Below are 12,716 nucleotides of genomic sequence, written 5' to 3'. Positions count from 1 at the left end.
TTAATTAATTCTGAAAAGACGCGAATTTATTTCTTCAAAAGCAAAGCCCGTCTCCAGTCCGAAATCACAACAAAAGATGCCCGTCGGGAATGTTATCTGCGAAGTTGTTTTCTAATCCCGAGGCAGACGGAGAAGTCAAGGAAGGTGCACCCCATGGGCCGGGTTCCTTTTCCTGCGGATCCCGGTCCCAGGTCGTCGTTGGGGCGAGCAGGGACCGCAGCGGTGGCCCCGCGGGGTCCGCACCGCGAGGCGGCGGCCGGGAGGAGCGGCGGACCCCGGGGACGCGCGCTCGCGGCGGAGGGGGACCCCCGGCGGGGCGCCTCGGGGCCGAGCGGCATTGACTGCCCTTCACCGGCGCGCGACGGAGACGAGGGGATGAGCCGGGGGCTCGAGGCCCGCGGGCGCCGGGTCCCCGGGAGGCTCGGCCCGGACGCCCCCTCGCCCCCGCGGACGGAGGCGCCCCGCTCGGCCGGCCGGGGCTGCGGACGCGCGTTCAGCCCGCAGCCCGTGCAGCCGCCGCCACCCGCTCGGCCCGCCGCGGCGTCCCGGCCTCCCCGCGCCGGCCACCGGCCGCCCCACCGGCCGCCCCGCCGCCGCCCCCGGGAGGATGGGAAGGACGACGCGCAGGGGCGGCGGGTGCCGCGCCTCCCGGGCGAAGGCTGCAGGGCGGCCCGAGGGACGCGCGCCCCGGGCGGCCATCGCGCCGACCCCCGCCCCCGCCCCCGCCCCCGCCGCCGCCGCCCCCGCCGCCCGGTCCAGCCTGCTCCTCACCTCATCTCCGGGCGGGTCCGCGCTGCCGCCCCAGGGACAAATCAGTGCAGCTCACTCGCCGCGGGGAGGGACGCAGGAGCCGCAGCCCCGCACACCATCCCCGCCCGCCCGTGCGCCCGTGCGCCCCGGAGCCCGCTCGGGATTCTCCCTCGCGAGCCGCCGTACTACGGAGCAACCAAGCTGCGCTCCCTCCCCTCTCCTCCGCTCCTCTCTACCTCCTTCGCTCCCTCCCTCGCTCCCTCGCTCCCACCTATCTCCTCATCTCCCTCCGCCGCCTCTCCCGCCCCCGTCCCGGCCACCATCTCCGCCCACGGATGGGTGGGAGCCGGCACTCGCCAATCGCAAGAAGGCGCTCGCGCCTCCTCACCGCCCCCTGCCGCTGCCCCCGCCCACCGCGGGAACGAGGCGGGGGCAACTAAAAAAAAAATGGAAGAGCACGGAGTGACAGCCACGTGAACCAATCAGCGAGCGCGCAAAGGGGGTTGGTGGGCGGGCGCTTGTCACTTCTCCCCGCCCCCTTCCCAGAAGGCGTAACCTTCTGGACTGGGATTTCCCTGACCCGCCTTCTGGAGCTGCACCGGTTTGGGTGCATCCGTCCGTTGTCCTGCGAGGCACTTATTAAGCTGTATCCACCTAAGTCAATTACAAAAGGTTTTAAGGGAGAGAGCAACGTGGAGGCGGAAAAAGAGGCGGGTCACTGCCCAAGGAAGGCGGTAGGGCAAACGGTTGGAATGAGGAAGGGTGTGGTCTTTAATAGAAATTTGCATAAAACGGAACCCATCCGTGAGACTACAACTTCGCCCTTTTATTGGTAGCCCCGGGGCGTCTCGTCCGGGCGGGGCATTCTGGGAGATGTAGTTCTGCGTTCGGTTGCTATGGCGTTCTCCACAGCCTCCGGTCCAGAAGTGACGAGAGGCCTGACCAATGGGAGCAGCGCCTGGGCCAGCGGGGGCGGGCCCTCTGCAGTAGGACTCCAAGGTGGCGGTGGCGAAGACGCAGGCCGTTGGGGCGCCTCGGAGGCAGGTGAGTCCCCGGACCTGGATTCTGTGTCTTTGGAAGCGGGGCCTTGGACTTTGGACGCCTCGCGGAACCGTGCAGCCCTGGGGTGAGTGGTGGGTCGCGTTGCACCCCAACCCCAGACCCTCTTGGGCCCAGGCCTAGCTTAGCTGAGGCCGCCGAGGGGCGGGAAAGACTTGACCATTTCCTGGTCCTTACAGGTTTTGATTGTGGGTTTTATCTCCATTTGCATCTCTCTTTACATTTATAGAAGCCAGAGTCGGGAAGTTCCCTTCCCCTGAATCTCCCAGGTTGGATATTTTTTGCACACCCACCCCTGCTTTCTTTTTATTCCTATAATTTAAGTTAGTGTTTCATTCTCTCATACTCCTCTGCCACCGCTTTTTTTCCTGCTTCACTTTGCTTATTCAGTGAAGCAAAGGTATTTGCATTTACGTGATTATGCGGCCAGATATGCCCTCTTAAGATGAACAGCGGAAAACTGGAGCAACGCGTGAGAATCGCCTCAGAATCATGTACGAGCGCAGATGCTGATTCTGCAGGTCCGGGCGGGGCCTGAGACTCTGCATTTCCCACCAGCTCCCCAGGCTGCTCGTCCAAGGTCTGAGTAGCGGGGTGTTCAACTCAGCTCTGCTCAATACAAAGCGAGGCACTTAATTTTAAATTTTCTGGTAGCCACATTAAAAAAAAAAGTGAAAAGAAGCACGTGAAGCTAATTTTCACAATGTTTCGTTTAACCCAATATATCCAAAATTTATCATTTCTACCCATAATCAAATATTTTTAAATTGAGATATTATACATTCGTCTGTTTATTAATTAAAAAAGAATAAGCTGTACCCCGACGTGGAGCTTGAGCTCAGCAACTCCAGGATTTAGATGCACCTGCTCTATGGATGGAGCCAGCCAGGCGTGGCAATTCTTTTTTTTTTTTTTTTTTTTTTAATCATCTTTGAAATCTAACGTGTGTTTTACCTTGACACCACATCTCAGTTCTGACTAGACACAATTCACATGTTCTTTAGCCACCTGTGGACTAGTGGCCGCTGTTATTGGACCCGGCAGGTCCAGATGATAGAGGTGCCCCCTGCAGAAATTAAAAGGTGTTAAAGCTCAAAGAGTTGCATGTCACCAAACCCTTTGCTGCTCTGTGAGATGGGCCTGGGAACTATTTTAGAGAGGTTCTCTGCCCAAATTGCAGAAATAATAGTGAAAATAGCCAGCACGTATTGAATGCTTATTTTGTGCCAGGTGTTGTACTGAATGCTTTGCTTGTGTTGTTTAATCTTTAAAACAACTGTTGGGGGCAGCCCGGGTGGCTCAGCGGTTTAGCGCCGCCTTCAGCCCAGGGTGTGATCCTGGAAACCCAGGATTGAGTCCCACGTTGGAGTCCCTGCATGGAGCCTGCTTCTCCCTCTGCCAGTGTCTCTGCCTCTCTCTCTGTGTCTCTCATGAATAAATAAATAAAATCTTAAAAAAGTAAAAAATAAGTCAAACAACCGTTGGAGGTAACTACCATGCTTTGTAGAGGTGAAACCTAAGGCCTGGACAATTAAAATTGAATAGCCTAAAGCCATTTGGCCAGTAAATAGAAGAACCAGAATTCAAACTCAGGTCAGTTTTGACTTCTAAATCCTGTCAACCACAACAGTGTATGATTATTGTTTTTTGATCAATAATTTCACTTCATTGATGTCTCTGCTCTAGTTTATAGCAGATGAAATGTTCAGAGTTGAAACAGAGAGGGTTCCCCCATACAAGGTTAATTTACCTACCACTTGGGGTGACATATTTTGGTAGTTTTACAAACACTCCATGCCATATTTTTTTTTCTTTGTTTTTTAAGTAAGCTCTAGGCCAACATGGGGCTTGAATTCAGGACCCAACAATCAAGAGCCACATGCTCTAGGAGCACCTTGATGGCTCAGTTGTTTGAGCATCTGACTTTTGATTTTGGCTGAGGTGGTGGTCTTGGAGAAGTGGGATTGAGACCCGCTTGGGCCTCTGTGCTCAGTACAGAGTCTGCTTGTCCCACTCCACTTGCTTCACCCCCTGCTTGGGCTCTCTCCCTAGCTAGCTCTAAAGTAAATAAATGAAGTCTTAAAAAAAAAAAAAAGTCATATGCTCTACCAACTGAGCCATCTCCATGCTGTATTATAAATAATAAAAGATCACTTTCCCTGTACTATATGCTGAGCAGTAATGTGTCTTGATTCATTGGTGTACCTCTGTGAAGAAAAAGGATGAGAAAGCTTGGAAGTTGTTAAAATATTTCGCCATGGAGTCACAGTGTTTTTTAGCTTTGTTTGTGGAAAAGCATTCTATGCTCATGAATTGGGAGAATAAACATTTTTTAAATAGTTTTAAAATATTTTATTTATTTGAAAGAATGAGTAGGTGAGGAAGGACTGAGGGAGAGGGACAAGCACACTCCGTGCTTCTTAAAGCACAGAGCCCAATGAGGGACTGATTACATTATTATTATTATTATTATTATTATTATTATTATTATTAAAAATAATGGTCCTGTGAACTTTACATTGAATATTTCAAAGACAACATGATTTTTCTAGGCCCCCCCGAACAGTACTATGCTAAGCTAAGGTGAGTTTTATGATTAGAAGAGCAAAACTAGGGGTGCCTAGGTGGCTCAGTCAGTTAAGCATCTGCCTTCAGCTCAAGTCATAATCCCTGGGTCCTGGGATCAAGCCCCACATTGGGCTCCCTGCTTAGTGGGGAGCATACCTCTCCCTCTACCCCTGCTCATGCTTGCTCGCTTGCACTTTCTCTCAAATTAATAAATAAAATACATTTTTAAAAGAGCAAAAATACACACATCTACATATCTACACATGCTAAAATATATTTTGCAAAATAATTTTTCTATTTTTATACAATGTAAGAAATACACATCTTGCGAATTATTTTCTCTTCATTGTGGATTTACTAGTAAATATTTAATCAAAATTACAATTCCTATTTTGCTTCTGAAGCAAGAAGTTGTTCTTGTTTTTTTTTAAGATTTTATTTATTTATTCATGAGAGACACAGAGAGAGAGGCAGTGACATAGGCAGAGGGAGAAGCAGGCTCTCTGCGGGAAGCCTGATGCAGAACTCGATCCTAAGACCCCAGGATCACGACCTGAGCCAAAAGCCGACCTTCAACTGCTGAGCCACCCAGGGATCCCCTCAGAACACCTTTAGTCTGAAAGTGTAGATAAGGAATAATCTGTAGAGGTTTTATTTACAATTATTAATAGATGAGCTTCTTGAGGGACTAAATGTAGCAGAAGAGCTAATGGAGTTCATGTTGCTGTTATAACTAAGATGAAACCATTCAAAGTTTCTTCCCATTGGTTTTTTTAGAAATGCCTTTAAAGGTCAGTATTTTTATTAACTGCTTTCTTGAAGTGTTATATTCAAGTGTTTCTTCTTTCCATCAAAAATTATTTAAAATAGGTGTCTTTGGACTCCTGGGTGGCTTAGTTAAGCATCTGACTCTTGATTTCAGCTCAGGTTATGATCCCAGTGTTGTGGGATTGAGCCCTGTGTCACTGCCCCTCCGCCGGCCCCCCCAAAGATACTCAACTATTTTATCTTCTATATGCAAATATCTTTACATTCAATAAAGATTTTATTAAATAGTGGACTAAGTGTTCCATTTAATCTAGACTACCACCTGAGAAGCTATATTATCCATTCTCTCATTTTCTTAGTGTTAAGAACTCAGCATTCCTTTTTGTGATCTGGAAAACAAGTAAATAACATTTCATCAGTTTTCTTCTGGCCACTTCTCTAAAAATACTCTTCTTTCTTCACTTTGTAACTTTGAGGATATTTTTCTTCCCACATGGCTTTTTATTGGACCAATTAAACATTACTTTTTTTCCCACTAATCGGGCCAATTTTAACTCAGATTTAGAGGAACCAGTTAGGACATTCTGACTAAAGATATCAACATTATTATGTATATAACATATCCTTTAAGAATACAGACAAACAGTTATCTTCCAGGGTCTTTGAAATTGGGGTGCAAGTAGTATGAGGCCCATGTGACTACTGATTTGGGGAACGTGCCATATGTTTTAAGATTCATTGGGCAGGGGCATCTGGCTGCCTCAGTCAGAAGGACATGTGACTTGATCTCCACGTTGTAAGTTCGAGCCCCATGTTGGGCATAGGGATTACTAAAAGAATCAAATAGGGGATCCCCAGGTGGCTCAGCGGTTTGGAGCCTGCCTTTGGCCCAGGGTGTGGTCCTGGAATAAGACATGAGTTTTATTCACTTGGCAGAATCTGTAAAGTAAGTTGGGCACAGTCTCAGAGAACAAGCAACGCCTGTACGTCCTGAGACGCACATGACCAGATGGTGTGAGGTCACACTGACTAGCTCAGAACGAGAGTGTGCCTGTGTTAGAAAAACGGGAATAAAGTAGATTAGAGACAGTGAATATGCATTTTAGACAGCCTTGAAACCTAGGCAAAGGGGGTTGGATCTAAAGCTGTAGGGACGGGCGCTGGGTGGCTCAGTCAGTTAAGCATCTTCTTTTAGCTCAGGTCAGGGTCCTGGGAGCAAGCCCCACATCAGGCTCCCTGCTCAGTGGGGAGTCTGATTCTCCCCTTACCCCTTCCCCTGCTTGAGCTCTCTCTCTTTCTCTCTCAAATAAATAAAATCTGTTTTTTTTTTTAAGATTTTATTTATTTATTCATGAGAGACACACGGAGAGAGAGGTAGAGAGGCAGAGACACAGGCAGAGGGAGAAGCAGGCTCCATGCAGGGAGCCCGACGTGGGACTCAATTCCGGGACTCCAGAATTATGCCCTGGGCCGAAGACAGGCGCTAAACCGCTGAGCCACCCAGGGATCCCTAAAGCCTTTTTTAATTAAAAAAAAAAAAAATTAAATTGTAGGAGGGGTGACTGGCTGACTCAGTTTGTAGAGCTGCGACTTTTGATTTTAAGTTGTGAGTTCAAGCCCTCCATTGGGTGTGGAGATAACTTAGAAGAATAAAATGTTAAAAAAAAAAAAATTGTGAGAATACATAGCTTCTATCTCTGCTTAGGTCTTTCCTCTCTCCCCTGCCACAACAGCCAACACACTTACATACACATACCTGCAATCAAATGGTTAGAATTAACATCTGGCCTACCTCTATCTCTGAAACTAATAATATACTATATGTCAATTATTTTAATTTATGTTAAACTTAATTTAATTTAAAAAATTAATGTCCCCCTCAAAAAAGAAAAAAGAATGTCTTAACAGGATAATTTGTAAAAGACCCAAACTGGAACAATCCAGTGTCTGTCTGTAGTAGAATGGATAAATAATAATTTTTTTAATTTTTTTTTATAAATAATAATTTAATCACACAATAGAATATAGCATAACAAGGGTAATAGGGCAGCCCCGGTGGCGCAGTGGTTTAGCGCCGCCTGCAGCCCAGGGTGTGATCCTGAAGACCTGGGATGGAGTCCCACGTCAGGCTCCCTGCACAGAGGCTGCTTCTCCCTCTGCCTGTGTCTCTGCCTCTCTCTCTCTCTGTCTGTCATGAATAAATAAGTAAAATATTAAACAAACAAACAAATAAATAACAAGGGTAAAAACTGAACCACAATATAGGAAACAGCATAGATGATGCTCACAGATATAATATTGAGAGAAAGAAACTAGACGTGAAGGAGTGTGATTTCACTTCTGTAAACCAAAAACAGACCAAACTAATCTGTGCTGTTAAAACTTGGGATGTTAAGTGTCCTTAGGAAGGGAAGGTGGTGACTAGAAGGGGAACAAGGGAACTTCTGGAGTTCTAGTGATGTCATGTTTCCTTGACGTGACATGGCCATGTTCACTTTTCAAAATTCAGTAAGCTATACATTTAGGATCTGTGAACTTGGGCTATATGTATTTTATACTTCTATAAAATTGACATTTTAGAAAATAGTCTTGCTGTATAATTATAGTTGACTCCTGAGCAGGTCTGAGATTAGGGGAACCAACCCTCTGAGTGGTTGAAAACCTGCATGTAACTATTGACTCCCCAAACACTTAACTACTAATAGCTTGTTGAAGGCTTACTGATAAAAACAGCCAACACATATTTTCTATGTTACATGTATTATATTCTATTCTCTTACAATAAAGTAAGCTACCAAAAAGAAAATTTTATTTAAAAAAATCATAAGAAAGAGAAAATACATTTACAGTAACATACTATTTATTTATTTATTTTAATTTTTATTTATTTATGATAGTCACACACAGAGAGAGAGAAAGAGAGAGGCAGAGACATAGGCAGAGGGAGAAGCAGGCTCCATGCACCAGGAGCCCGACGTGGGTTTCGATCCCGGGTCTCCAGGATCACGCCCTGGGCCAAAGGCAGGCGCCAAACCGCTGTGCCACCCAGGGATCCCCAGTAACATACTATTAAAAAAAAAAAAAAAAACCCACGTGTAAGTGGACCTGTGCAGGTCAAATTCGTGTTGTTCAAGAGCCAACTATTATGAAAATTAAACAACTGTAGAATCCTTAGAGATGCTTCAACAGGTTCACAGAATACAGATTTAATACTTCCATTACATGGTTCAGGTTCATAAACTGATACAGAAGAATCAGGGGTATGATTTTAATGAGTGTCTTGACTGTTCACTTTTTCTTTTTAATGGTCTTTTTTAAGAGTTTGAAAGCTCTGGGGCTCCTGGTGGCTAAGCTGGTTAAGCATTGGACTCTTGATTTCTGCTCAAGTCCTGTTCTCAGGGTCCTACAATCCAGCCATGTAGGCTCCATACTTGGCATGGAATCTGCTTGAGATCCTCTCCCTCTGCTCCTCCCCGCTCATGCTCTCCCAAATAAATAAATAAATCCAAAAAATAAAAAATAAAAAGCCTTGAAATCCCTTCAGATGCCTCTTTTAGTAGTTAAAATTGAGTTCTGTGGCCCTTGTGAAAAAAATTTTAAGTACATCTAATAGTTTTTATTGAATAGCAAAGTGAAATTAAGCACTTGGTCACTTTGCTTTGAAAGGTTAAATGTTAAACCCATTCTTACTAAGATATGTACTCCGAGATTATCCTTTTATTTGACCACTTCCTTTTTTTTTTTTAAGATTTTATTTATTTATTCACGAGAGACACACTGAGAGAGACAGAGACACACGCAGAGAGAGGAGAAGCCGGCTCCATGCAGGAAACCCCATGTAGAACCCGATTCCGGGACTCCAGGATTGCGCCCTGAGCCAAATGCAGACGCTCAACCACCAAGCCACCCAGGCATCCCATTATTTGACCACTTTCAAGAATTATTATCTAAATAGTTTTATTTGAAAACTATGTGTAGTCATTTTATCTGTTGCCAGCATTATTTTTCAATTTTTGCTTTCATTTGGTCTGGGAGACATTTTATTTCATGCTTACATATATATATATATGTGTGTGTGTGTGTGTATGTGAATTTTTTTTTAGGTGACTATGAAAGGCTTATATTTTCAAAAGAGTTCTACAAATGAAGAAATAACATTTGTATTTCAAGAAAGGGTAAGAAAAATTGTTCAATTATTAAATGAAAAAGGTTGCATATTTTCTAAAAATATTACATATTTTCTTTATGTAATAGTGTCAGTTAAGTTAGTTTGAATGGAACTAAGTGAGCAAAAATTACTTAAATGAAACTTACAAACTCTTTTAATTTTATGTGGAAATGGTGGTCCATGTTACAGTATAACCATACTTTTTTTAAAGAGTTGCTTCAGAAGAGTTTTTAGTTCCTCAGGGTGGTGGTATAAAACATATTAGGAAAACAGAACAACCTTGATAGTCTTATATGTTACAAAATTAACCCGACATATTCAGAATACCACAATAAAGTAAGTATTCAGATTGTAGCCATATTTCAGAAAATATTTCTCCCATGTTGTAAAATGAAAGAGGTAGAAAAGCATTGTTCTCCAAACCAAATTCTGAGCTTTGCAAAATTATCTCATTTGCTAAGTTCTAAATTGTCTCTCATTTTTGCCCACTTTAAGAATAGGTAATAACATTTTCATATACTGGTGATTGTTTCAAAGATTTGTAGCAAGCCAGAATCATTCCATGGACAACCTAGGACCCTAAACTAAGTACTATATTTATTTCATGGTGGTAATAAGAACGTCTAGATCATGGGCACAATCCAATTTTTCTATTATCTTTTACTAACTCCAAAATTAGTTAGGTCAGGAGTCAAAATCTCAGACAGCTTGAGTCAGGATGAAGATCTCAGAGATTTGATTGGCTCTCGGGAAGAATCGTGTACAGGTTCATACAGTCATGGGTAAAATCTGCCCATTTATCAGTAATATTGAATATCTTCCTAATATCAAATACTATCAAATCTGAAACTTAAAAAGAGATATTCCCAAAGTATTGTGTTCAAGTCAAATCAAGTTCAAGTCAAGTCAAACCATAATCTCTTTGATAGGTCATAGGAGGGGCTATTAGAAGTAGTTATTCTTCCCCAGCTTCTGAGCTAATGTTTGGGCATATCAGGAGTTGAGAGGAATATTTTAATTATTGGTGCCAGGATATGGTTGTTTGGCAGAAGTGATATTATATTTAATAAATAATACAAGTGGGTGACACTGAACACCTGAGTTGAGCAATTCTTTGCCTTTGAAGTTATATCTAGCTATGGGATAGTGCAGTAATTCAGATACATTAAGTTTGTATTTTGGCCCCAAAAATCCCATGGGATATGCTGAAATGTCTAAGACAGATGTTAAAAAGGGTAAGTTAAATAAGCGATACACAGGTAACACCAAGCAACTTCATTTATAGCATTAAGAAAATTCCAAAATCAGTGAAGGCTTTATGTTATGCATATAAGGATATCCCTGGATATGTGAAGCTTTGATGCTTTGAGGTTATTTAGATTGAAATTAAGTACAGTATTTGTTGCTCTCCTTTTTATCCTAAATATGTATTGCCTATGTATGTGTCCATATTGGTCTCTATACATTTTTAAAATAACTATCCTAAGGCTTTTTAAATATTTTACCCCAAACTTCCCCTTCTGTTGTTTTTTTTATTATAATTATATACTATGGGATAATTACTTGTGGTTTTTTCACTTAAGTTAGGTATAAGATTTGTGGTGGGTTTAGTTTTGTTCAGTTATGTGTGACAATTTTCACAACATAAAGGTATGTTCTCAAAAAAATATGTTATCATTTGGTTCTAGGAAAATCTTCCTGTTATAGAGGATAACTATGTGAGACTTCAAGTTAAAGCTTGTGCTCTAAGCCAGATAAATACAAAGGTATGAGGCTTTTTTTTTTTTTAAGATTTTATTTATTTATTCATGAGAGATGCAGAGAGAGAGAGAAGCAGAGACACAGGCAGAGGGAGAAGCAGGCTCCATGCCGGAAGTCCAACGTGGGACTCGATCCTCGGTCTCCATGATCAGGCCCGGGACTGAAGGTGGCGCTAAACCGCTGAGCCACCTGGGCTGCCCAGTATGAGGCTTTTATTTTGACCAAAAGTCAAATGAGAGTTCCTGGTATATTTAGTGTACAAATATATAATGAGAACTGACTTCGGAGTGCCAAAAAAAATAACATCCTTAGAAGACTAAAACAGCTAGGGGAAAAAAATGTAATGTGAATTTTTGTGTTTCTGTATTAAACTGTTATCTAGCTGAAGTCATACATTTTATATTATTACATGAAAATAGTTCATAAACTCCTTTACATTGTGAAAGGCTGAGAATTTATAATTAAGGCCTTTAAGAAATTACTTTTTCTTTAAGATTTATATTTATTTCTGAGAGAAAGAGAGCATGAACAGGGGGAGGGGTAGAGGGAGAGGGGAAGCAGACCCCCCTGGTGAGCAGGGAGCCCCACATGGGGCTTGATCCCAGGATCCCGGATCATGACCTGAGCTGAAAGCAGATACTTAACTGACTGAGCCACCCAGGTGACCCAAGGAAGAAACTACTTTTATAAATACAGTAAAAATAAAACTAGAAATCTAATCAATGGCTTATTAACTATTCTGTCGCTATTTCTAGTTAATGTCTTTAGGCAGGGTTCATATTCTTCATGTCATTTCTCTGTCTCTCTCTTGCTCATAATTACACATCCCCAACCTCCTACCAACCCAGTCATCAATCATGGTTGATATGAAGTATGTGAACAGTCTTTAAATAGTAAATAAGGTGTGGTTAAATGTGCCATGATAAATAAAGCAGATCCATTTACTCAGTTTTGTAAAGATTAATACTATTGTTTTAAAGATTTTATTTTTTTTCTTGTGGTTCCTACAATCCTATATCTTTAAATATGTCTGGCATATCAGTATTATTATAAAAGTGCAAGTGGCAGGAGCTACAGGTTTATGTATGCTGCCACTTTAAAATTCAAGCATTTAATTGGTTCAGAATCTAACAAAATACCTCTTAAAAAATAATTTATCCAGGATGCCTGGGTGGCTCAGCAGTTGAGCATCTGCCTTTGGCTCAGGACATAATACCAGAATCTGGGATCAAGTTCTATATCAGGCTCCCTGCATGGAGCCTGCTTCTCCCTCTGCTTGTGTCTCTGCCTCTCTCTCTGTGTCTCTCGTGAATACATAAATAAAATCTTTTAAAAAATAATAATAATTTATCCTTGGGGTGCCTGGGTGGTGCCATTGGTTGGGCATCCAACTCTTGGTTTTAGGTGAGGTCATGATCTCAGGATCGTGACAGCATGCCCCACAATGGTCTTCCTACTAGTCATGGAGTCTGCTTGAAACTCTCTCACTCTCTTCTGCCCCTCTCTCTCGTACTCTCACCCTCTCTCTCTCTTTCAAAAAAAAAATCTTTTAAAAATAATAATGGTAATCTACCCTTTTAAAAAAAGAAACTCCAATCTGAAATTGTATGGCAGTTTCCTTTATGCATACCCATAGCTTTTT

At 43.0% G+C, this 12,716-nt stretch overlaps 2 protein-coding genes across 14 annotated transcripts in view; one reads left to right on the top strand and one right to left on the bottom strand.

Annotated features, from left to right (window-relative positions):
• The window catches only part of ITSN1 (intersectin 1), a 216,349-nt gene extending 215,343 nt beyond the window's left edge, over window positions 1-1,006 (bottom strand). The window contains exon 1 of one of the 4 annotated variants that reach the window (XR_005382307.1): window positions 772-992. The gene's annotated coding sequence lies outside the window, so the exon portion shown is untranslated. Of the gene's footprint in view, window positions 1-771 lie in introns of all 4 variants that reach the window. The other 3 variants (XM_038581402.1, XM_038581401.1, XM_038581403.1) reach the window with 3 other exon arrangements.
• A 290-nt stretch (window positions 1,007-1,296) lies between these two features.
• CRYZL1 (crystallin zeta like 1) overlaps window positions 1,297-12,716 on the top strand; it is a 35,496-nt gene continuing 24,076 nt past the window's right edge. For 3 of the 10 annotated variants that reach the window (XM_038581407.1, XM_038581406.1, XM_038581408.1), the window contains exons 1-3: window positions 1,756-1,794; window positions 9,249-9,320; window positions 11,002-11,079. In XM_038581407.1, the coding sequence (XP_038437335.1) occupies window positions 9,255-9,320; window positions 11,002-11,079 (144 nt within the window). In that variant the 5' untranslated portion in view covers window positions 1,756-1,794; window positions 9,249-9,254. Of the gene's footprint in view, window positions 1,877-9,248; window positions 9,321-11,001; window positions 11,080-12,716 lie in introns of those variants that run through there. The other 7 variants (XM_038581405.1, XM_038581404.1, XM_038581412.1 and 4 more) reach the window with 7 other exon arrangements.

Source organism: Canis lupus, chromosome 31 (genome assembly GCF_011100685.1).
Source record: "Canis lupus familiaris isolate Mischka breed German Shepherd chromosome 31, alternate assembly UU_Cfam_GSD_1.0, whole genome shotgun sequence".
In the NCBI taxonomy this organism is placed as follows: Eukaryota; Metazoa; Chordata; class Mammalia; order Carnivora; family Canidae; genus Canis; species Canis lupus.
The sequence above is the reverse complement of the archived record's forward strand: the minus strand, read 5'-3'. Positions and strand labels throughout refer to the sequence as shown.